Here is a 25499-nt window from a genome sequence, read left to right as displayed (position 1 = left end):
TAGACTGACTGAGAAAATAAATTCTATCTACAGGACGGAAACTTCCTGCATATTTTCCACTAACAGTACCTACAAATATTTCTACTTATGTGAGCCACGGTGGAAGCTGTGGCATGGGCTAATCTTCCATGGCCACACCAACTATTGATCCTTTACAAGTACTTATGGAATTAAACCACTCAAACAATAATACATAATCCATCATAATATGCAAAGCAATAATGGATTCCCTGTTTTAATGAATTTTATCTAGGAAGGCTGTTGGTTGGATTTTTTTTTTGAAGATAGTAAATACACTTTTTTTCCCAACAAAATCCGTTTCACTATCACCTGTCCAAGAACTTACATTTTGCAAGGCTGTACCAAAAGCAAGATTTCCAAGGATTTAAGCAAAGGAGATAAAACTCCTTTGTGTTGTGGTGTTTCATAAAAGCGAACCCTAAACCAACACAATCTAGGCAGCCTCAGTGAACACTGTGTTAGTTATACTCATTCAAATTTTTAGCACATTACAAAAATCACCAAGTAAGAAACTAATTCTTCCATTTTACTTTTCAGTTTCTAGAGAAGGCTTGCAGGAGAAATAAATTTGCTATTACAGTGCTTTTAGTACTGTCATTTTCACATATCACCAGAACTTCTGTTAACAAGGAGTAGCAACTCATTTTTCACACCTGCATGCATTTTAATGAAGAAATTCTGCAGGAGCCAACAGCTTTATAGGTCATTCCCAACAGATGCAGAGCCACAGGTTCTTGGGAGATGCTCTAGCAATGCTGTTCAGTTTGAGTCACACAGTTTGCCATTGCACTTAGTAAGGAATCAGAGGTTCAATACAAGCCAAGAAGAAGAATCCAGCAACCACGAAGACGCCACAGTCCGCAGAATAGCATGCCAGCTTCCCCTGCAGCAGCACACAGAGATGACTACAGGGCCAGACAGAAGCGCGGTGAGTAGGTTCAGGCAGCTCTTGCTCCTGGTACACCTGAGCAGGCAGCAGCAATGATCAAAGCCAAGCTACTTCTCAGTTGCAGTGGCGTTTTTGGGCTTCCACTGCCCAATGGCACTGACAGCACCCCTTCTGTAACACACCATGTAGAGATATTCTTACAAAACACAGCATAAGGGTTTGATTTAGCTGCTGGTAATTATGTAGACTGAATTGTAACAAGCTAGACATCTGAAATGATTTAGAAGCCTAGAAGGCTTTTTTTTTTTAGTTAGGTTTTTTTTTTTTTCTCCTGGATAATCAGCTTCAATAAATTCCAGCTCAAGTTATACAGGATAGTTGACATTAGAGTTTAAACTCTTGTGTGATGTGTATTAAAAGTGCATTTCCTTTTACAGAATTTGGATAGAAAATACAGAGCCAGTTACCTCAGTGGAGTTAAGATACCATGGGCATAACTCATGGGAAATAACTCTTTACAATGCAAGTTACATTGTGCTACAGAAAGTTTACAATTTTTTTTTCAAAGATATTTCATGTCACTGCTGCTTTCATTTAATGATGAAGAATATATAGAGACGCATTAACATCACACAAGTGTGTTTCAGTTTATATATTTTTTAAATGAATAATTGACCAATTAGGTTGGAAGTATTTTATTACTTCTTTGAATTCATTAGCCACGGTAAAACGTCAAAAGCACCAGTCAAGACAGAAATAAATAACACAATCTCATGTTAGAAAGTTGCAAATACAGTATATTAAATTATAGCAATATGCTGCATCACACCAGCTGATGCAGACAGCACACTAGGGAGACAGTAGTTTTACTCAAAGATCATTGAAAAGATCTCTTACCAGAACAGGGGAGCTGCACACCCAACTACAAGCATCATCCTTTCTTCTACCAAATTACTTTATGAATTTAATCAAGGTTTTGAACTGCCAGTTTTGGAAGTTCAACATCCCCTTTGTCTAGAGGTAACAAGAGTGGTACAAAGCTTTTCTCAATAAGCCATACAAAAAGCCAAGGCTTTCACATCTTTGTAGTCTTTGCTTTCAGGTCCATTCCTGCACCAAGTCAGTTTAAAGCCACATGTTAAGTCCTCCTTAGTACGTAGTAAAGATAAACTCAGGGCACGCAACATATGCAACATTAATATCATAATATGATGAAACTGCACATCAGGGGCTTTGAGCAGAGCATCTCTGCAAGTTTATGGGGAGCACTGTATCAGTCAGAAAATATAGGATACCAGTTACAGTCCCTTTGGGGAAAAAATTCCATACAGAAAAGCCATATTAAAAATATTAAGGCAAGACCTCTACAATTGCACACCACTTCAGGCCTAAATTAAATCGTGAATGTTTTATTACTTAGATGTTACCCTAATTTCTCTTTTATGGCCTACAGCAAAGTTTTCCACTGAAAAAAACAGTTAAAAACATCCCCAAATTATCTACTGAAGGCCTAGTAACATGTCACTTGCACGACATCACTCATGGTCAGTGAAAGACCATAAACACGTCCTCTTCCAGGCAGGCATTTGAAAGAAATCATCTTCTGTCAGGGAACATGAATGTAATCTATACTGTAGTGAAGTCACTTATACAAAAAACATAACAGATGGACAGATGCACTGTAAAATAAACAGCTTATACAACAACTAAAGTATGAAACAGCTGAGATCCACTTTAGTAGGTCAGTTGGAGTAGAAAGCCAAAAGGAAAAAATCTCTGGTTTTTTAGGTTTAACTTCACCACTGCTTTAATGTAGTGTCTGTAGTTTAAACTAAAGAAATTGTACATGAAAAAATATGTATGATCATTCTGGTGAGGAAAAACATTCCCATGATTACACAAGCTCAGAAAATTTTTTAATTAACTAAATGTGTTAAATTATGCCAGTGATTAAATCTTGTTATTTACAAGATCAAGTACTACTCTGATTCTTAGTAATGGTGCAGTATCTAAATTAAGATCACAGGGGTTGGATTATGTTTTGGTTCTTTGGAGGTTTTGAGTCTGGAAGAAAGGAGATGAAGTCAAATGTATTTGTGCCTGAACATATTTTACATCTAGATCAATTTTTGTTATCTAGTCCCATGACGCAGTAACATGGTTTAAATTTGAAGCCTGCAACAATTGTGACATAAGGATATAGAAGACGACACATTTTTGCTCACAGAAACACACTAATTACTGTACTCACTGGTAAACTTCAATTTTGTAATTATTTTTAAGTACTGTGTTTCCAAATACCTCTACATAGAGTGCCCAATTACATGTATGGGAGTGTTAAACTTCCTGACATTTTCCATAAAATCCTCACAAACACCTCACAGATCACCAAACTTGTACTTCGAAGAATCGTACAGAAACATTGCACAGACTTTGCACCACAAGGGCTTATACATTCAAAGGCAGCTTTCTGGAGTGCAGGTCCATCCATTCACATTGGGGAAAAAAGTTCACGTAAATTCCAAAAATAAGAAAATGAACTGAAACCTAGTGTGACTTTACACCAATAAGAACAACAATAAGGACAATTACTATAACAAACAAAATTAAAATAACAAGCATCTTCCGATTCTTCTTTTGATATTGCTCTGCCTACAGAAACAGAAAAAAAGAAAAGAATTAATATTTAGATTTCTGCAAAGCTACAAAGTACAGTCTTGTTTAGTATAAGTGAAGTACATGTGTCTCAGGACTGATCTTTGGTAACCTGACATTTCATACAATATATATTGCAAGCAACTCCCACAAAATAACTCTGGTCTGCACCATAGGCTTCAGTGAAGGTAAGGGAACTCTGAAGTCACATTTATCTGCATTAAACAGGGACTCTATAGAAGAATGCATCCTCATGTCAGCTCAGCAACTTTACTGTGACTTCATTTCAGCAGTCCCTGGGAGGGCCCTATGCTTCCACAGGGCATCCAAGCTACTCAGACGAATGACACTTCATCCGGAAGAACACTTCGCTCTGAAGATCATGGAAACAAGATCAGGCAACTGGGTATGTGAAAATCTGAACAGCAAAAGTTGGTAAGATGTTTTAACTCATTTTGCTGATATAAGATTCCTGTACTGTATTTGAAGGACATTAAAATTCACAACAAAACTTCATGTTTTAATAGGCATTTTTGTTGTACCTGATTCGGCTGTGCATTTTCATTTAATTTCAATTAGAACTGAAAGCTTTCTTTTTCATTTGATTCTCTTTGTTTTCTGCTTCATTCCTTCTTTCTTCTAACCACATTTTCTCATCCCTTTCCTCTGTTTCCCAGGGGAATTAAAAGGAGGCAACGTGGAGAAAACTCTCCAAAAGCCAAATGAAAGTCTGCTAATAGAAGCTAAACAAAACAAAACTTGCATTTAACTCTTTTTAAATTAATAAACTTCAAAATTTAAAGGGAAAAATATATTAATTCTTCTCCTTTATAGTCCCTGGAAAGTAATTACTTATTATCAGATCCACTAAAGAGGAGTTTTTGACCTGAAACTATGTAACACACAACCACTGCGATTATTTACTTAATTAGGCTTTAAGTATCAAAGCCTGACAAAGTATCACAACTGATTCCAATTTTCATGTGAAGCAGGAATTAGTAACTAGTGATTCATATCACCAGATTTCTGCAGTGAATTAATACAATTTCTGTGAAAGTACTGTTTCAGTAGTTTGTAATAATTATGCCAATTGAAACAGAAAAGAAAATTGGCATTATAGATATTAAATCAGGACAAAGTTACCAACGGTATTAGAAACAGCAGGGTATCTGTCTTTGGTATTACTATTCAGACTTGTGTGTATGTCTTCTCTGAAAAAATTCTTATACTGTACTGAAAACAGGCATATATTGCATCAAAAATCCATACTCCAGTCAGCAATCCAAACTGGGGTTTGCTGACAATTCATTAACTACCACTAGATTAGAAATAGCGTTGATTCCAACTGATTCCTTTGTTTCCAGTTCTGTTTGTGCAAATTGCTTGCAATTACTTTAAGCCTTGTTCACCAATGGTCAATGCCTTATTTTAGTGATTCCCAATTTACTTTTAGGTATAACAAGAATAAACCTATAACCAATTTATTTTGCTTTGCCTCAAACAGCACTTTTTTGCTGTCCACACTAGAAATCTACCATAATATGCAGTTGAGTGTGTAGTAATAAGATGTCCACTTTTCCAAAACAGACTGTTTTACTTAAATAGAGGCTTTTGCATAAATCTCTCATCCTACTTTATTTCCAGTAATGGAAGGACTGAACTGAGCTGACAAGTCAGAACTTAGCTTAAAATCAAAACAAAACAAAAAAGCCAACAAAACAACCACAAAACTCTGTGATCTGCTGCCAATTCAAACTTCAGATGTTCATAGTAAAAGTTTCACATTAAAAGCATAAGTTTGGACCTAACTTCTGACAAGTGTCAGACGGTAAGAGGAAACATTAAACATTATTCTTGCTGCTTTGCACTATTGAGATAATGTTTTCCAACCAGGACATATCAATTGACTGAAATCTATAGTGAGGTACCCAATAACCAGTCCTATTGCACAAGTGCTGGGTTCTCAGAGAAGAAATTGCAGATAGGTCCCACCAGGTCAGCAATATAAAGATCAAAGCACACTGCTTGGATGCCCAGAAAGTTCAGAAATTGACACTAGGCATCAAGCATGATGTTAACCAGAGTTATACAGAAAGTTCTTAGTAGAGTACAGTTGGACATTTTATACTGTACAGCAATGATTTCTAAAAGGGATGATGACCAGTTGAAAAGTGACTGAATAACTTAATGGCTATTTATAGAAGTTTATCAGGTATGCAATGCAGCTTAAGTATTCTGTCAGCTTACCTTATGTAGTTGTTTTAGACCATCTTCAGTTTTCATACATGACTGTTCAACATTGTAGTCAATTCTATCTAGAACTGTCCCCTAAATAAAATGCAGAGAATGAGCACCAAATTGAACCTAAACAAACTTCATAAAGCAATTATTACTATGAGCAGCAGAATAATTAACAATGGTCACAGCAAACAGCTAATGAAGTATAAAAACTATGAACTTTTACAAAAGAACTAGTTGGGACTTCAGAAAAGGACCTCCTTGCTCAATGCCTAACTGGCAGCTCTGTCACCATCTCACATCACGTCCCTTAATCATCATCTTAATTACAGTTCAGGTGCTTTTGGCTAACATATTTAACTTAAACTGAATCTCTGGGAGAAATAACCAACAGAATTTTGGCATTCTATGTATTTTTTAGTCTTAACACCCATAACCAGTTGAATTTCTCCCCCCGCCCCATTAATTCATCTTCTGGCAGATTTTAAGCAGAGGAAACCTTAGCCTGAAGAGGCAAGTTTGGAAAAGTGAGAAGCACATGAAAACAGAATGTTACAATAGGAAGAGTCTAGAAGCCTTAAACACTACATGGAATCTCCCATTTCCTACTACCACTGTGATGTCAACGTACCTGTTCTACTATCATTGCTCCCAGGTCCCTAAATATTTCATTGAGATCGGAGATTGACTGTACAATTTGACGGATTTCTCGTTCTCGCTCTTCCACCATTAATGTGTTTTGCTCCACCAATGCTAACTGGTCATCTGTAAAACCCTGTTGAAATAAAAGATTTAGGTGCTGAACTAACAGTGTGAAAACATTAGAAACAATTCTAAGTATTATAAGATTTCATAACACAACAGTCTTTTTGGAATTTCTGTAGCAGACAACTATCTAAGAAAAAAAAATCTTATTGTACTTTAAATACAGTTTCAGAGCCACTAAAATAACTTGGACAGCTATTTATAGTTTTAGCAGAGAAAATGTAAGCCTTACATCCTGCCTGAACACATAAACAGCTCTTAAAAATAAGATTTGTCCTAAAGAATTTTTTTATTTATATACAAAATCAATACATGTGTCTTGTAATTATGGAGTATCTACTGATTGGTCAGCATTACAGCAAGCCCCATAATGCCAACGGTCATTAAAACGTGTAAAGACACAGCAGCAATTCTGATTTTGTTTTAAGCTACAGAGACCTTACTGTTGTCTCCCAAGGCCATTCACAACTGAACACTATCCTTCCCTCCACCATCACTCTCGTATAGAGATAAGTGAAAAAGCTCTTATACACAAGATTGGCTGAAAAGTTGCCTTAACTTTTTCTGTAAGTTTTCACTTAGACACTAGGCATTATGATTAAAGAGTATTCTGTAGCACTATTAGATAGGACGCAGTAGAAGACATCCCACCCTTGCTCAGAAATGTAGTATCCCCAAATGCCACAATAAAGTAAAACAAAGAGGTGGGTCTGGTACTGCTCCACAACACGGCAACTTAACTGTACAGAAACAAACCATTATACCATTATTCGCAACAATTTGTAATACTGAAAATCTTCAGTTACCCTTTAAAGTTCACTTTGAAGTGAGTGCCACCTTCCACCCGTTTCTCAGAATCACATAATTTTCTAACAGTTACTCTTGCATCTGCCCAGAAAGGTGGTGTGACAAAGGACAGCACTATATTTACAAACCTTCTAGTCCCTGTCAGTCATGTCAGGAGAATTCAGAAATCAAACCGAGTTCCCTCACACTGCAACACTGAGGCTGATGGTACAATCATCTTAACATTCCAGCAGCAATACTAATTAGGAAAACGCATCACAGAAATCTGCAGAAATAGAATTTCCACGTAGTTTGGTGCTCACAGCATACCATTTTGATACTTTCATACTAAAATAAAATGTACATTAAAAAGTTTCTTCATATTGGATTTGTGTAATAATAACTTACTCTGTCATAAAGTGTATCATCCTCCCCATCATCCATCAGTGGGACTGAGGTGTCAAAGAAGTGTTTGGATCTTTCTTCTCTATTTTTCATGCCTGTAAAAGACAAACTATGTTTGAGCATAATATTTACGCACACTACAATCAGAGTAAGAGTTAGGACTGAAGCATGAGATAGAAAAGCACAAGAAAGAAAATCTGGCTAATAAATGACATAAATAGCAGTATCTAAATTTTAACTGTCACACAGGTTTACTATTTAACAAAGCATAACAAATTCAACCAGACTTGGAAGACTCCGATTAAATCAGTGATTTTAATGTTCCATGAAGTTAAAAAAAAATAGGTAAGTTAAGAGCCTTAAAGTGTGATAACTCTAGGCTATTTTCTAATAAATTCTCTTAGGAACATCCTTCATCTGAATTGTGATCCTAAGTTCCACCTTTGCCATTTATACCATGAGAGAAAGAAATATTATATCAGTAATAAATTTGAAGATCAAGTTTTTGTGGGTATCTTACAAGATTAAAATAATCTTACTTACACGAAAAGAGAATTGCGCAATTTTAAACAGAGGATATTCCATTTCTGATCTATTTATGGATGCAGAATTTTATCACAGAATACCTTTTAAAGTTTAACCTATCACAGACTACCAATCAACAGCAGGTGTCACGTCTGAAGACCAAAGGCTGCTTCACCAGTGTAAAAAGTGACTTTGCAGACCACAATTTGAGAAGCGATGACACATCAGAAATGTGGATGGACGAAATACACTGGTTTCATTGATATATTTAACCATGAAATTTCTCCTTTAGCAATATGAAATAGAGAGGCAAAGTAAACCAGTTTGAAAACAGGCTGTGAACCCGAAACTCCTAAATTCTAACCTCCACTCTTAATATACTTCTGGTAGTTCTGTGTGCATCACTTAACCTTTCTGTGCTTCAGTCTTCAGAACCAAGACAATAAGCACACCTTAATTAGTGGTTTCCACAGAAGGTCCCCATGTATTATTGTATCTCTTATGCTTACGTTTGAGATAGTCAGACTGTGCATGCCTAAAGTTGGTGGATAGGTCCTGAAGAGACTGTGCTAAGGAAGACACTACATTCCTGAGAACACGTGCTTCTTGTTCTGTACAACTACGTGACCTGCTCTGCAAGACTTGGACTGCTCTCTGACATCTGTGAAATAACTGAAAAAACAATTCCATTAGTAAAAAATACAGCAACACACACTTTAAATATCACATTGCAGAAGTTCCGAATTGAAGTAATATTTTGATTTTTAGATTTTTAAAATTAATTTCTTATTGCCCAATGCAATGTTTAAAAAAGGTATGGAAACACAGAACACAGATGAATAAACAACTTAAAGCTAACAACGTAGCAAAGTAATACAGCTATTTCTGACCAAAGACGTTTACTTCATTGCAACTGCTTGGACTGGAAGCCTTAGAATAGATATCTGTATTTCTCTGAGATATCTGTAAATGTGATTTGATTTAAATCTCCCAATCCTATTCCAAGTAGGAAAGCAAACAGGTAAGTAAAAGAACAGGGAGGTTAAGTGACTCATTGAGTTCACTGAGACAGTGAGTGCAGCACCAAGCACAGAGCCCAGGATTTCTGGCTCACTCTAATACTGATTACAAAACAAATGCTTTACTCAAAGGCAAACACTGCCCCATCACGATGCATTATGGATATGTTACACTGTGGGTTTAGAACTGAAAGCAGTCTGTACCTGTGTGATCTCTTGGGTTGTTATTTCTATTGCCTGTTCTTCTTCACTGCTGTCATCCAGTGTCGGTCTGTTTAGATGTTTGTCATGAAGACTGGCTAATTCTTTCATCTTCTGTTTAACCCTAGTGATATCGTACTGAATCTACAACAGAAAACCCAACAATGAAGAAAGAGAAGTGACTAATGTTTCAGAGGAAAAGGTTCTGACAAACGCTACGCAAACATCACTGAAAGAAATCTATATAATATAAAAAACAGACCAAAAAGCATTAAAAAAACCCACATAAAAAGCTGATTAAGAACTAAATAGTCTCATATACTTTGAATTTGCTACTTTTTAAATCTACTCATTAATCTTAGGCAAGACTGCTGTTTTCAGATATGCTTCGTTAAGTTGGAATAATATTTTTATCATTATATGATTAATATCATAGTAAGAAGGTTTAGTCAACTTCCAAAAATACAAATGAAAATTCAGGTCAGACCTTCAACTCCATCAAACGTTGAACAGCCTGAACTTAACAGAAGAAATCAAATGACATGCTTTCAAATGAGTCACTAAAAATAAATCTGTAAGGATGATTATTATCGTAGTACAAAGGAGGCTGATCACTTTTCTGCACAATGGGTTCTGTATGCACAAACTGACAAGCCAACGTGTGTTCTGATAGTACATTTTAAAAGAATTTTCTGGAAGTCAAGAATAGCTTCACACTGCAAATACTGGAAAAGGTTTTTAACTGGATGCCTCCAGAATCATTCCCTCACACTTGTCCAAATATTTCCATACTCTGCAAGGCATCAGTACTGCACAGGCAGGCAAAATTCTCCTGCTAGAAGACACTAACACTTTCTGTTTTCAAACAGTAAACTGCAAATCTCCACCATTTTATGGTCTATTCAATTGGACCCCTCAACAGGTTCAAGCAAAAAGTCTACTCAAAGTGCTAATTTTTTTGTACCCTTCTTTTTAAGTCTCAAACTGAGAACAGCTTTGCTTTGCTAAGAGCTTTAGGACCTTCCTGCAGTCTCACATCTAAGCACACAGCTACAGCATGTCTATTCTAACAGTCCCAGTGTACTGTTAATGATGGGCTCCCACTGATGATGCAAACCCAGACTTCTGGCATTTCTGGCCCTAGATAACCTCCCTTTATTTCACTATCCTTCAAGATAGTAAGTCAAAGCTTGCCTGATTTTTCCTCTAAACAACAGTGTCAATTTAGAAAACACTTATTTTAGTCTTTCTTCTAATACTACTTCTTTCGCAAAACTTACAAGCATTGAGAACGTAAGTGACAACACTAATAGATCCCTACACGAGAAATCAAACTTTGTATTGTATTTGCCACAGAACTTACCTCGTCTGCTCCATCAACCCATTTGGGAGGTAAGCGTTTTGTTACTCCAATTGCTGCTTCAGGATCTAAACTTATTCCTGATACCAGTGCCATACGATCATCAGCAAGCTACAAAAGATAAGAAAAGACAGCAAATTAATTTTACTCAAATTAGATCCAAATCCTTCAGCATTAGGAAAAAGTGCATGTATGTCTTCCTGTAAAAATTAACCTCAAAAATGTGTTTGCACATGATGCAGGTATGATCAAGCTCCACATATCCTGGTTTGTCCCCGTATGCTAATGACTACATCCTCCCACTTTCTACAGGATCTGAAAGACAAACGTTACTCTTACAATAAATTCTTAGCAGATTTTCAAGGAGCAAATATGGTATTGCAGTGAGAACTCAAGTAAATCTCATGTTGGTACATTTTTTATTAGAAGACAATTCACAGCCAAGGGATCTCTAATTAATGGTGTAGTATGGTTTATATTGGGCAGGCAAGTTTGAAAATCTCGTTTGGGAGAATCTCCCAATAAAAATGTTATTATATCTCCAAGAAATAAAAACAGTTTCCCATGACTGTTCTCAAACAATGTTGTATTTAGCCACTCATCTACTAGGTAGCTGAAAAACAAACACTCTTGCAAACTGACATGCAACTAGAATTGTTATATTATTTATTTAATGGAAATTGAAAGGTGCTAAACAAAAATAGCCAAGGCAGTGACCAACTCACACTTCCCTACTGCACAATGATACACACTTGCTGCTTCAGCTGTATGGTCTGAGGCAAAGAACCTTGCAGGAAAATTGGTAGATAATTCTCCATAACATTCCAGAGATTGTCAGAGAATAAATAAGATAATGTGCCTGCCAGCTTACACATAGCTTTTCACAGGAGGACTGGAGGTGAGGAAGGAGTAAAAAGAAACCCTTTATCACAATTAATAGTCATAATTTTAATAACTCAGGTGCAACAAATCAGGGGTTTGTATTACTGGAGACTGACACACACTGATGTACAGCAGTCACAGAAGGGCATGATATACTTTTCGGAGACTATTTTTGGGAATAGAATCCAATTTGTAGGGTTGAAATATTAAAAAGCATTAGGAAAAAACCCACATAAATAATTTAAAGTATTTTTTAGAGTAACAAAATGCCTGTGATAAATCTATCAGAATCTTATTTTTCAAATAATACTTTTGGATGCAGGTTGAATAACTTCAACCTCAAGAAAGCTTAAAATATGACAACTATGAAGAAGTACGAACATAATGTGCAGGGTGTTTGGTGGTTTTTTTTTTTTTAGTTTTGGTTTGGTTTTTTGTTTGGGTTTTTTTTTTAAGCACAGTTTGGCAGAACCCAAAAGCCATGGTCTGATCTTGAGTATACAGGTACAGATTTCTTTATCTGCTTTGACATCATTACCAGTAAAATGTGCTGTTCACTGTCAAAGAGAATTCTTTTGTTAAGGACAGTATTAGTACTACTGACCTTTAAACAGATCAGAAGATTTTTCTTGGTAGAGTTTAGAAACTTACGTAAATAGACTCAGTGCTACAGTGCAGGTACGAAGAAACCTGTTTCTACAATGGCACAGCGCTGGACGAGGTGGTCCAAAGAAAGTGAGGTATCTCTAACTCTTGGAGGTTTTCAAGACTTGGCTAAACAAAGTTATGGATGATCCTATATAGATTACCAATATTCCTGTTTGAGCAGGAGTTTAGACTAGAACATCTCCACAGGTACCAACAGGCATGCCTATGATTCTCCAATTTGAGGCTGAGTATGATACACACCTAACAGTGTGCAGGGCCACAGAGCAACATTTAGCACACGGGCCATAGATGCTTCCAGTCATCTTCCTCCTCTAAGAGGAAGGCAGGGGAATGGATGGAATTGGAAGACAAATATAGATCTTGTTGCCAGTTGAACCAGGCCTTGTAATTTCAGAGATAAAATAATTTATTTTACCGGAGATCATCATCGATGATACCACTTGAAACATACCTAATTACTTCATTGCTTGTTCTCAGGGAAAGATTTCATACTAAAACTTAACTTCCCAGTTTCTCCCAGATTTCCAATTTTCCTTTATCAGGCCTGGAAAGCTTTGTGGGTCCCCACCCCCTCCCCTTTTAAAGTGCAGTCCCTCTTCCTTCCTGGGCAATTCTTTCCTGAAAGCCTGTTTTTTAATCCCTGACCTTACTTCCTGACCAATAAATTTTATACAATTTATGCACAGCATAAAAAATAGTTACTAGCTTTCTTGTACAAAGTCACTATATCCCATATGTATACAATAAGTCAGACCAGTCTATACATGTATCTATTAACAATGTAACATTATATTACAAAATGCTTGTCTTCTCTATGCAGCCTTCTTCTTCTATTGTACACAAAGACAGCTTATCCTATATAATGAAATTTAATAAACTAGCAGAATAAAGAAAGGAACATTTTAGCTCAACGATGTACGCTTGATGCACCATGGCAGAATAAAATGTGAATAACAATACCTCATCCAGCTCCTGAAGTGATTTGTGGATCCCATCAGCCCCATCCAGTTAGAGACAGCAAAAGATAAAAGGGAAAAAAGAGACATAGGACAGATATAGGGTATGGTCAGTTGAGAAAATAGTAATTTATTTCTTAAGCATGATGGTTTACCAAGAACAAAACAAACTGGCTTTTAAAACACAACTATTCAATAAATACATCATGATATTGTACTTTTTAAGTCAGCATTTTGCTTGATGCACAAACGTTTGTAAAAATATTTCAGTTGCTTGGTAAACAGAAAGAACATAAGAGATCAAGTTAAGAGCTTGGTTTGTTTTCCAAAGTAACTGCACAGGGAAGTTTCTAGTTACTGAAATTTCAGGTAGAAAAACTGCAATAGAATATATTGAAGTGTGACAGCAAGAGCAATTTGACTGCAGTATTCAACATCGACCGGCGAGTTAGAAGGTTCGATTATGACTGGAAGATGCACATACAAGCTTCTGTAAGACATTTATTGACAAGCACCCCAGTTATCACAGGATAAAACAGACAGCAAAAGACAAAAAGCAAAAGCAAATGTAGTATATGCTCACTTATGTACACACTTCAGTTATGCTCTAATTTCAGGTAACATTAACCCTGCAAGCATCTGAAAAAACACGGAAGACAACGTATCTACACCTTCTCTATTCATCAGTCTTTGTACCGTAGAGGGTATGTGTAAGCAACAGGACATTTCACTGAAAGATTAATAAAGCAAGCGTGCCAGACCTAGAACAAGGAGAAAATACTTGTGTTTTAATGAAGCAGAAGGCTTCAACTAATGATCTCTTTTATCCTACACCAAACTTTTGAAATAGGACTATCCTGTTAAGAACACTACTTTGATTATCTGAGTTTAAGGAGTGGTTGACTGCCCACATGAGAATGAATCTTCCAGGGCAGAATGCAATTTTTGATAGAGAGCTCTCATAGTAAAGGATTTCTTCAGGAGAAGCCTGGAGAGTGAACTAAGGTAAGTCAAAGCACTATGAGCTAGAATTGGCAACACTGCCCTGCTGGCACACAGCAGCTCTGCTCTGGAGATAACACCCAAAAGAAAAGGTAATTAGTTGCAACTCTGACAGTGACAGGCACCTTAGAAACATGAAAAGTGATCAGCTCACACTAACATCTTCTCACTTCTTGCCACAACAGCACGCTTGTAGCTAAGTAACTACAGAACTCTGAACTGACCACGACCAAGACTGAGCCATTGACTAACTTCATCCACTGCACAAGAGTGACAGTTTCCAATCATTGTGAGCTTTGATTGCATTTGAATGAGCACCCTAGAAAATAGCTTCAATTAATGAACAAACACTGTAAATAAACATCTTATGCAAGTGCTAAGTGTTATTGCACTCACTGTTGAGTAAAAGTGCACTTTCACTGCTCAGTGGACTGTGAGTTTAAACTATCACTGACTTTTCTATGTGGTAATCTAAAAAATCCAAGGATCTAAAAAAGGTGATATTGATATGGGCAAAAAAACCACGTTAACAAGAACTAAATGCAGTGTCAAATCAAGCATGTATAATACACGTTACTACTGACATTCCCTTTTCTGCAAATGTAATTTAACATACAGTTTGTTAGACACAGGTATAATAAAGTTAACAATGAACGAAGACCATTCAACAGCAATCGGTTGAAATAAAACTTGCAGCATCAAATACTGCTTTTCCTAACAAAAATGCATTAATGCAAAGCAGTTTAGAATTATGAGACTGCCAGCAGATATCTACTGGTGCCTATTACAGACAAACGATAAGTTTGAACAGAAAGTGTAAAAATCTCAGCAGAGCTGAGCTGCCAAGCAGCTCATCACAGTCTGACTAGTTCAAAACTCAGAAAAAGCCACATAAACCGCTGCTGAGCAAATGGCTTTTTGAAGTTTCTGTAACGAGGGCTCACACTAGAATCTACTGACTCCCCTCTCTTACAGATGACTTTCAGTATTACTTGTATTTGGGAAAAAAAATAAAATAAAACAGGCAATGGACATCAGAGCAAACTATGGAAAAATTCAAGCAATGGGAATAATCTACACTAGTGTATTTAACAGTGCCCACATTTAAGTGAATAGAAGAGTTCTGCTCTATGAAATAAATTGGATTCTTTTCCTTTGAGGAAAGAAGGCATCAAAAAGTGCAATGGACGAGAAACCTCATGTCAATGAAGTTTTTAGAACAGTAACTGTATTTATTATTCACGGAGTGAACAGAGGCGCGATCAGCACAAAGACAGGCCTCTTCTATTCATTTTAGGTGAAGGAGGAGGAAAAAAGGTACCGACACGGTGGGGAGGGAGGGGCAGGGGGGGAAAGTACAGAGGGCGGTGGGGTTTTGAGGCGAGGGCTCGGAGGGAGGTCGGGAGAGCCGGGGCGGGTGCGGGGGGACCGGGGCGGGCGGGAGGGGACCGGGGCGGGCGGGAGGAGCGGGCACACGGCGCGGCTGCCCGGCAGCCCTCGGCGCAGCGGGTACAGAAGGATGAAGGGAGGAGACTCACCGCAGCAGCCATGCTACGTGAACTCAGAGGGCTGGAGGAGCCGTAACTACTCACTTGCTCGGCCAGCAGCTGCCGGCTCTGCACCGCGTTGTTCCGCAACAACAAGAACGCGTCCGTTAGACGCCGGGTGGCCATGGCCTCCCGCCCCGGGGCCCCTCGCCCCGGGGCCGCTCAGCGCCTCGCCGCCGGGCCCTCGGCCCTAGCTCGGCCCGGGGCCTGCGGGCGGAGACGGCGGCCGCCTCCGGCGACGCCCGCCGGCCGCTCACAAGGCGCGGGCAGAGGCCGCCAGCGCCGGCCCCCCCCGGCCGCCGGCCCCATCCATCCCCCCCGGATCCGACTGCAGCCCCAGCGCCGGCCCCGCTCACTTCCGCGCTGTGCATCGCGCGGCGCCTTCCGCCCCGCTCCGCCCGGGCCCGCCGGCCCGCTCCGCCCGGGCCCGCCGGCCGCCGCTCCAAGGTTCCGGGCTCCGCGGGGCCGGGGGGCGAGAAAAGCGCACATGCAGCCCAAACGGCTGCGGAACCTCCTCAAAAGGCACGAGTTTGGTTCAAAGCAAAATGCTGCAGTGTGACCGTTTTGGTTTGATGGCGTCTCTTTTCCCAATTGTTTTTTTTTTCTTCTGAATCTCCCCACCTTCCCCTCAATTTCCTTTCAGTGAATTTTCTGCTCTCCAAAAAAAAACCTTGCATAGCTCTTTTTGCTGACTACAACCCTTCAAAAATCAGGATGTTCCCTAAAAATAAACAAGCTGTTTAAAATGACAATGTTGAGTTTGACTTCCTGAAATAAACTTTTTAATAAGGCGGACTGAAAAGATTTTTCCCTGCCGCTCTGTCAGGCTGGCCTGGCTCCTGGCTGCACGGGGCAGACGTGGCACCAGGTGAGGTTTGGGCTCCCTCCTCCACACCCCTTGCCAGGGCTGCACCTTGTGCTGGCACCCCGAGGGACATCCAACATGTCCCCTCTGAAAACGGCAGCGGCCACTGCCCGGCACGGCCAGGGCAGCTGCTCCACGCTGGTCATCATGAGACTCCCTAGCTTAAAATTTCCAAAAAAGCCCTTCCAAAACAACTAGTATTTACACATGTGGTAGGAACATTGACTATAATCACAACCACATTGTCTGGAAATGTTACCCTGTTTTATCTAGCCGCCTGGGCAAACGTGTACAGTGCGAAATAGAAAAAAGTATTCCTTTGCTATTATAAGACATTCAGGGAGTTTTCTTGAGCAGCCCTTCTGCCTCAGCGGGAGAGACCCGAAACTTGGAATTTAGCAAGGAAATAAGCTCCAGTCGTACAAGGACTAACACACACGTTTCATTTTTCGTGGTCTGGTGAAATCTGTTTTCATTTTGGCTGCCTGACAGAGGCTTTAAAAATATATGTACGTACTTCATTTCTTCATGCTAATTTTTAATCTACTGTAAAAATTTTTTATTCTATGAGAAGAGTTTTAGCTAATGACCACCTAGCCTTCTCTTGGCACTGCTCTTATGGCTGTAGGTTGAGAGGCATTTCTCCTGCCGTCGGCAGTCTCCCCATGATCTTTTAGCTCTGGATGCGCGTACAGGGAAAACCGGTTGGAATATCTCACACGATGGGATGGCGAACATGAACACAATGGAAAGTCTAATGTGCTGGAAGTAGGTACGCACCAGCAATTCGAGTCTTTTGCTTCATGATTTTTGACAGCTCAAAAAGGTTCGAATGTTGGGCAGGCTTGGAATAATAGAGGCTATAAAAGGTATTTGGGACTTGGACACAGAGGGATAAAACTCTGCAAGGAAGGGGTCCAGACCTAACTTGGTGAATAACCACTTCAAAGTGGATATGAGGAATAAGCAACGGGAGTAGAAGGAATGGAAAAAAGGATTAATCAAAGAAAACTACATCTTAGAGGTTAGGAAATGTAGGCATAAAGGGAAACGTGCCAGAAGTAAAGCCGAGTTAGACCTTGCAAAGGAAATTAAAACAAATAGCAAAGTGTTCTTCAGGCGTAAATACCAGGAGACGACGGAGAGAAGAGGTAGGGGTGATGAAAGGGGGAGAGGCAGGACATGAACGAATGCATAATATATAGTGGAAATGTACATAGAGGAAATGAATGCATGGAGATAGAAATTATCTCATCCAAGTGGAACAAATCATAAAGACCATAATGTGACAATAATTTGGACTAGATGATCCTTATAGGTCCGTTTCATCTGAAATATTCTATTTCTAACCCAGATATCTAACAGCACTGGCCTATCAAGATTGTATCTGTCTGTGTCACAGCATCACCGGAGGAGCAACACAACACAATTTAAGAGCAGGAAAACTTTTTCCAGCATTTAAAAAAAGGAAAAATTTTGAAGTCTAATCCAAATAAAATACAAGAATTTTGGATAAATTTAGCAGAAAGGAATAATACCAGACATGATGGCAGATAGAAACGGGCTAAAATACAACATGCATTTACTGGAGGTGGATAGTGCTAGACTAACCTGATAACTTTGTAAGGTAACTAGTTTTCTAAACAGAGGAAAGCTAGTAGATCTATTCTGTCTGGTAATGAATAAATGTAGGATGGAAATTAGAAGAAAATGTTTAACCATCAGAGAAATGAGATCCTGGTATATCTTTCCTACAGGCATGGCAAGGACAAACAAACTCATTATACGGTAGCACTTGATCCATTCATAAAAAGGATCATATTTTCCCCTCCTAAGACAGCACATTATCCCTAAATATATCTTTCTAAATGTATACTGTTAATATTTTGGGCTGTTGGCTTCTTGGTGCTAAAGCTCACTGCCACTGATTTGGAGCCTGCATCTTCCTTTACCCTTTTATCTGTTTTTTTAATGCCTGTTCTTTTCTGCTGTTCTTAACGAGCAGTGAGATAGCACTGCTGCCTGCACTCGCACGTTCTTGCACCCCCCGCCTCCAGCAGCCAGGTCCTGATCCAAAATGGTGGGAACTTTCCAGTTACTACTGTGGCATTTGGATCAGGCTTCTGGAGGAAGACAAGAATACTCCGTATTTCAGAAGAACGTTCTATTTTGAGGCAAACAGCTAAGCTTTTTTTTTTTTTTTTATTTAATGGGAAAATAATCAGAGCCATATTTCAAAAGCCAGCTTTTAAACCATGCTTGAAACTCCTTTCTCACAGTCCAGTCCCTGTATCACCACTGCTTAGCTACCCAGGCTAAGTCAAGGGCAAACAGACCTTATGCTTTAGTGATCAGATGAAGGTCAATCCCCACGACGTTTTATCTTGTGTAATTGAGTAGGTACACGGAGGAGGTGAAATATTGCTGCCTTTTGAAGCCTGAACAATCAGCTTGTGCCAAAGGCGGATTAATGGACCATTAAGTGTATTTTGCCCTGGAAAATCCCACCATCCTTTTGCAGCTGGGACACTTGGCTGCCAGAAAAGTTCGCCCGCAGGAAAGTTTCTAAAGAAAAGATCAGCGAAGCGGCTGGGTTAGCTCTGTCATTGCTAGAGGTGCATTTTCTGCACGGGAATTGAAAGGCTTTTGGAACAATAGACCATATTCTTGCCTTTTATCCTGTAGCAGAAGATTTTCAGGCTTCAGGGCTGTCAAACTCGCAGTTTCCAGAGCGTGTTAATCACTGAACCAGGATTTATTCGGCCAGTGCACTGGGAGTTTCCCGAGTTTTGGCAGTCGGTGTGATTCTGACAGCCTCTCTGTAGGTGGTGCTGCAAGGCAGGGATGTGAGTAAGAATGATCACATCACAGAGAGCTGAGTAAGAATCGCCTAAGCTATTTTTAAAATGCAGTCCCTTGCCTTCTTAACCATCTCTTGGTATTCCAACTTTGTTAAAAGAAAATTAGACATAGTTGCCTATAATTTCTTTATTTTGATGAGCTATAGTTTAAACGCACCCATTGGAAATGTAAACAGAGAGGAACTGTTATTTTCTCTGGGTTCAAACTGTTGGCATTATGTACACTTCCTGGAAAACTGCAGTTGAACAATCTATCTTTTCATATGGATCTAACTTTACCAGAATTTTAACAGCAGATTGCAGAATCTAATGAATTAAAGAAGAACATCTGAACAAGAATGAACAGCTGGTCATGCAGAGACCCCAGGTAATGGATATTTAAATTACAAAGAGAAAGAAATTCATCTCTCTAAGTGGGCTCTGTCCTATTTTGCTGTACACTCAAATGTGGCCTTGAGTTCAGCTGCTCTTCTGCATACTGAAAAACAGTAGAATGGACCCTGCAAACGTGGCTGTAGTCCTCCCCTGCTAGTGAAATGCAATCAATCCAGGTGGAATCAAGTTTTACTTCAAGCTGAGTAGGCATTGAAGATTGCTGTGTCTGCTTGGAGGGGTGGGAGGAATTTTTAAATCAAAATTCAGCTGCAAACATTTTGTGTTTGCAGGCAGACATACTTCACATACATAACTAGGCAGGCAACCTTGTTAAAAGGCAGATGTAAGAGTTACAGCCTGTGAGCTTGTACCCCAGTCTCGTGACAGGATAATAATGCCTGTGGTACTTCAACAATGGAACAAGTTTGTCATCTAATATTGTGCAAAATTCCTTTCCTCAACTGGGTACTCTATTAAATCTTCTGTGTCACCATGGTGTTAGGTCACCTCTGCAGCAAATATAAAATATGGCTTATTGTAGGCATTTATATCTCTGCTTATCCTAATTACCTCTCCAGTAGTCATGTGAAGATATTCTGCATTTAAATTGATGTGTCAAATGTAAAAATTTGTCACTAGTATCTTTCTTGTAAGATATGTACACAAAGATTTTAGCTCAAGATGGCATGCCTAGCTGTCATGGACGTATGGTTTAGCTGAGCAAAAGTTTTGGAACTGAATGTACAGCAGTGGTTAGATGTTCATCTGCAGAAACTGCAGCATGAATTCAAGATGTTTCTGTCCCCTAGCTGTTTGCTGTTGACCATAGCAGTGATGCTACCCTGCAATTTAGCTGGCACAGTATGCTCTGTGAGTGCTTCTCATGTGCTTTAGTGCAAGCCAATCAGTTTAGTTACTAATATAGCAGCTTTCCTTGAGAGGTCAAGCAGCTGATACACTGGAGTGCTGAGGGGAGTTCTCTCAAAGCCACTCTGCAAACCCACATTCGAGGATCAAATGGTACCATGTGTGGAGTAAGAGAGGAGGGAAATGTGTTGTTGGCATACTGTGGCAGAGTCCCATAGTACTTCAAGTACATGCATACATGAAGAGATCGTAATCAGAGTAAGTAGACAAGGGAAGTATTATTATTCCTCTTTTAGAGATGAGGAACCAAGCCATGAAGATGTTCAGTTAGAAGTTCCCCTACAGATATGCATAATGTAAGAGCTGGCAATAAAACAGGATTCATCATTACTGCCATTTTACGGATGGAAAAACCAAGTCACAGAACAATAGTGGCTTGCTTAAGGTCACAGAGGGTATTTATAGCAAACCCGGGACCTGAGTCTGGAGCTGCTGAGTCCTGGTCAGCATTTTTCTCAAGGGAATCACGGATAAGGAGATTAATGTAAATAGTTTCCCTAAAAGCAGCAGAAATTCAGAAAGAGAAGGAAGATTGTTCTAGAACGAGATGCTTCTGCTTGTGTTAGAAAAAGAAGCTTAGACTCCAATATCCTCAGCAACTCATACCTATGTTCTTGTTATCCTAATTAGTGGCAGTGTTCCACTTCCAGAAGGTATTATCTCTTTAAATTAGGTGGTGGTTTTTTCAAGTAATACAATTAGAGAAGGTAATTCAGAAAGATGTATTGCAGTAGATCACAGTCTGACATTCATTCCAGCAATAACAACTGTTATCAAAGAAAGATCTTTTTCATAAACGTAGGAAACAAGTCAGGCTAATAAAGACATGAATAGTTTTTTCACATTACAATGTAAAAATAATCAATGAAATAGTGAGAAAAAATCTAGTTAGAAAGTCTGCATAATGAGTATTATCCTGCACAGTAGTCTGACTCTGCTTTATAATGAAAAGCATTTAGCCATAAATCATTCTGAAACAAGAGGGAAAGAAGGAAGGACCCTGCTAATTTCAGTGCTATTTGGGAGCAGCAGAGGGCACATAAGAGCGGGTTCCTACTTAACAAATCTTCACTTTTTTGGCCTGGATTTTCCTGTAGAATCCGGAACTGTAAATACTGATTTTGTTAATGAACTGGTGCCAAGTGGCTAGCAAGTGGTTATCCTCTAAAGAAGGAATCGTAGATTTCCAGACTGGTTTTCTGTCACTTAGGGCTGCTGCTTGCAGCTGACGTGTTATGCCAAGATACTGCCGTACATGGTGTTTATTGCTGTTCTCAGAGGTGCTTGGAAATGGGAAATGCTAGAATCTGAGATAAGTACAAAGATGATGTAAGAGCGCAAGGAAGGGAACTAGACCAAGTGAAAAACAAAGTTTATTAGACCAAGTGGAGCAAAGCGGGGAGGGTGGGTCAGAGCTGCAGCTGAGAATGGCCATGGGGAGATGACGAAATCCCCTTTCTACTTAAAGAGCATCACAGTAAAAAAAAAAAAAAAAAAAGAGAGAAAAAAAAGAGCAAACCATATATCTGAAATCAAAACAAAGGGATTGCTAGGAACAGCAGAACAGCAACTCCAAGAAAGGGACTGCTCTCATTTCTTTCTCTTTTCTTCCTGTTGCTCAGATAAAAGTGGCTCTAGAAACACTTTTACTACCATCTGTGAACTTCCACTGCACAGAGCAAGGCCTCATGGGAACACGTCTTATGGTTCCCAGTTTATACATGAAGAAACTGAGGCAAGGGAGAGTGATGCTGATTTGACAACCAGTTTTTCTCCAAGCTATCCCTGTCTGATCCCTCTGAAGACATGGATGTCCGACCTTGGATGACTCATGCAGTCCAGATTCAACTAGTTTACCTCCCACCAGTGTCCCTGTGGATGGCTTCAGGCCAGGACCCTTCAGCTGTTGCGTGTGGGCTCCAGCTGGTCTGCAGCAGTAGGGAATATCCCCTTCAATGATCTGAGCCCTGAGCTCTCCACTCCCCCCCATTGCCAGGAGAGATCATCCAGAGCACTGTGAAGGATGGCAGCAATGGTCAGAGTGGGCAGGGTGTTATTTTGATCTCCCACCTCAGTGCTGCCATGTTTAGGCTGATCTGGGAGGCTCTGCAGTCTCCAGGGTGTATGGCCTCATCTCTGTGCTCTGCTGTCCTTGCTGCATCCCTGCCGGGAAACATAGTCCTGTGCCTTTTGGCTGTGCTTTGCAGGGGTAGTCACATCTTCCCACCCTTGGAGTACATCCACCATTGACCATAGAGTGATTGGGATCCTTGGAGCCCTGAGCTGAGTTGCATGAAAAAAAGACACCTGTGCCCGAATATTTATACCTGAAGGAGAGATGTATCCAGCCTGTGCCAGTCCTGACACAGCCACCTCATTTTCCTCTCATGGGAATGTCCACTCTAGCTTCTGTCCATTGTGTCCCCCTTAAAATCTGTAGAAGGGGCCATCAGAAGCATGCAGCCAGCAGGAAACACTGAGCACAAGGACCACGGTGGGATTGAGGGTGCCTGAATCTGGGCTATTCTTGGTGCTTCAGTGTCTCAGCTAACACTAGTGACTTTCCCCACGATTGCAAATGAGAGCACATTAGAGACAGGGAGGTGTTCAGCAGCAGGGGGCTGAGGTAACGTTCCAAATGCTGACCTGCTTTCCCTGCAGCATAGCTGTGGGAGATGGTGGGCTGGGAGAAGTTAACGGGACATAATTTGGCTCCATGTGTTTTCTTGAGGTATTCTGTCTAAGTAGGCTCAGCAGCTTTGCCTATCCTCATCTCAGTTTCCTGACCAAAGATGAGGTGTGAGGAACTGAACCGCATTCCCTGGGAAGAGCTGATAGAGCCTCCCCCGCTTCTTTCCCTCCCCTGGTGCTTCAAACCAAAACAGCTGCAAACTTCTTGTGGCTGGAGATGTGCTGAGTGGCCTGGCAGGAGTTCAGGGAGAGGTAAAAGAATCCCACCCACCAGTAGCAAGGGCTCTGTGCCACCACCAGCCCTTTCGTGCCCTAAATCCTGGCTTCCTGGTAATGGCTATCTCCATAAAAACCAGTTGGCTGGCAAGAGAAGGGACTTGCATCACTGGACTGTGTCTTACCATGTGAAATGCGAGGTGACACACAATACGCTGGCATTAGGCAGAGGAGTTGTCTGCTGATGTGGTGACACGCTTGAGGCAAAACTGGAAAATTCGATCCCTTCCTGCCCGCCGTCTCCCAGGCGCTGTGGTGAGGCGCGCTTGACTCGCTTTGCTTGGGGACGTCGAGGGAAATGGGAAAATGAAACACACGGGCCAGCACCATCTGCAGTCCGTGAACTCGGACGTGTCGGGTTGGCGAGTGCCCGCGAGGCCGTTTGGTTTGCTGAGCTTGGGTCCTCCTGAAGCTGGATTATCCAAGCTGAGCACAGCCCGTCCAGGTTTGTCCCTGGTGAAGCTCAAAGAGGTGAAGAATGCTGAGCTGCTTTTGGCAGTGTTGTATCAGAGACAACTTCGGCCAATAGTTAGTCTGGATCCAGATCCAGCTCAAAATCCTGCTGCACGGATTGCCAGTTACCCCGTCCTCCTCCCTGTAGGACCAGTCGCCTGCTTTCCTATCGAATCGAAGAATGGCAGAGCGGCATTTGTGTTTGATTCTCCTAAACATGTGGTCCAGGCGTGACAGAGACCTGCCAACACCTTTCTGTGCTCCCTGCATTTGCTTCTCCACCTTTCTCTCCCTTATTTCTGTTGCCAGATAACTGTTCTCGTTTTTTAAGCAAGATGGCAGCTGCGTTACAGAGATCAAAGCCTCAAACAAAGAAAATTCACCCTCTCCCGCAGCTCCGTTGTTAGTTTCTTTTTCTTCTCATGGCCCCGGCTCCAGAATGATGCTGTCTATGGAGCGACCGTGAGACCGTATCACTGCGGTGAGCGCTAATAGTTATAGACCCAGGATTGCCTATCTAATGCGTGCGTGGTCTGACAGCAGAGCAAGCACATGGGGCTGGCAGCAGGCACAAACAGCTGGTGGGTGACAGGAGGAACCTGCCTCCTGCCAGGGACTGTGTTATGAACCGCGCCTCGCTGAGATACCTCCTGAACCTCGGGACAGTCTTGCAAATATCTGCCTCCCTCCAAGTGCTGCTCCTGAGAGCATCTCTGTTCCTAACTTAACCAGGAGCTTGGCAGTTTTCTTCGGGTTCCCACATGGACTTTGTAAAACCAATTTCCAAAACAGCCCAACAAAGCCACACAAGGAATACTAATTTCTCTCCGTTCTAGCACAGTGCTTGCAAAGGGAAATGAGAATCTCCAACATGTCTGCAATGCTCCCTTGGGTGGACGTGTACACACACACTCATCCAGGGTTTCTGGCTGTTTATGTAACACGAATGTCTTGAAATGGATCTGTTTGCTCTGAAGAGCAAAGGATTAATGAGTAACGTGCAATTAAAGGCTGCACAGGAGGTAGCACATAAGAATAGCTCCAGCTCTGCTCCCTTCCCAGGGCTCGTTTCATGCACATGTTAAGGAATGCTTGTTTAAGCTAATACCTCTCTTTACATTCTTCGGGGCA

General features: G+C 40.5%; 1 protein-coding gene across 3 annotated transcripts; it reads right to left on the bottom strand.

The window, feature by feature from the left end:
* Positions 1-1589: 1589 nt before the first annotated feature.
* On the bottom strand, positions 1590-16046 carry STX16 (syntaxin 16). 3 transcript variants are annotated; one of them, XM_086622787.1, is made up of 9 exons: positions 15912-16046; positions 13376-13387; positions 10868-10975; positions 9508-9648; positions 8794-8956; positions 7763-7854; positions 6435-6578; positions 5813-5893; positions 1590-3562 (listed from the first exon to the last, which is right to left on the bottom strand). In XM_086622787.1, the coding sequence occupies exons 1-9, from the start codon at positions 16044-16046 to the stop codon at positions 3458-3460; spliced, it is 981 nt and encodes a 326-aa protein (XP_086478913.1). In that variant the 3' UTR covers positions 1590-3457. The 3 variants fall into 3 exon arrangements, with proteins under 3 accessions (XP_086478913.1, XP_086478912.1, XP_086478914.1); XM_086622786.1 differs by lacking the exon at positions 13376-13387; XM_086622788.1 differs by lacking the exon at positions 13376-13387 and having other exon boundaries at positions 15966-16046.
* Between the last annotated feature and the right edge of the window lie 9453 nt (positions 16047-25499).

Source organism: Tauraco erythrolophus, chromosome 18 (genome assembly GCF_009769465.1).
Source record: "Tauraco erythrolophus isolate bTauEry1 chromosome 18, bTauEry1.pri, whole genome shotgun sequence".
Taxonomy (NCBI): Eukaryota; Metazoa; Chordata; class Aves; order Musophagiformes; family Musophagidae; genus Tauraco; species Tauraco erythrolophus.
Note: the sequence above shows the minus strand (reverse complement) of the source record. Positions and strands in the feature narration are given on the sequence as shown.

What these genes read in the sequence shown, in the direction of transcription:
- STX16 (XM_086622787.1), bottom strand. Translation starts at nt 16,046, where the DNA reads ATGGCCACCCGGCGTCTAACGGACGCGTTCTTGTTGTTGCGGAACAAC. An exon ending in GAGCAATGATAGTAGAACAG is followed by an intron (nt 5,894 to 6,434) that starts GTACGTTGACAT and finishes CATTTTATTTAG; the next exon opens with GGGACAGTTCTAGATAGAAT. An exon ending in GTCTAAAACAACTACATAAG is followed by an intron (nt 3,563 to 5,812) that starts GTAAGCTGACAG and finishes CTGTTTCTGTAG; the next exon opens with GCAGAGCAATATCAAAAGAA.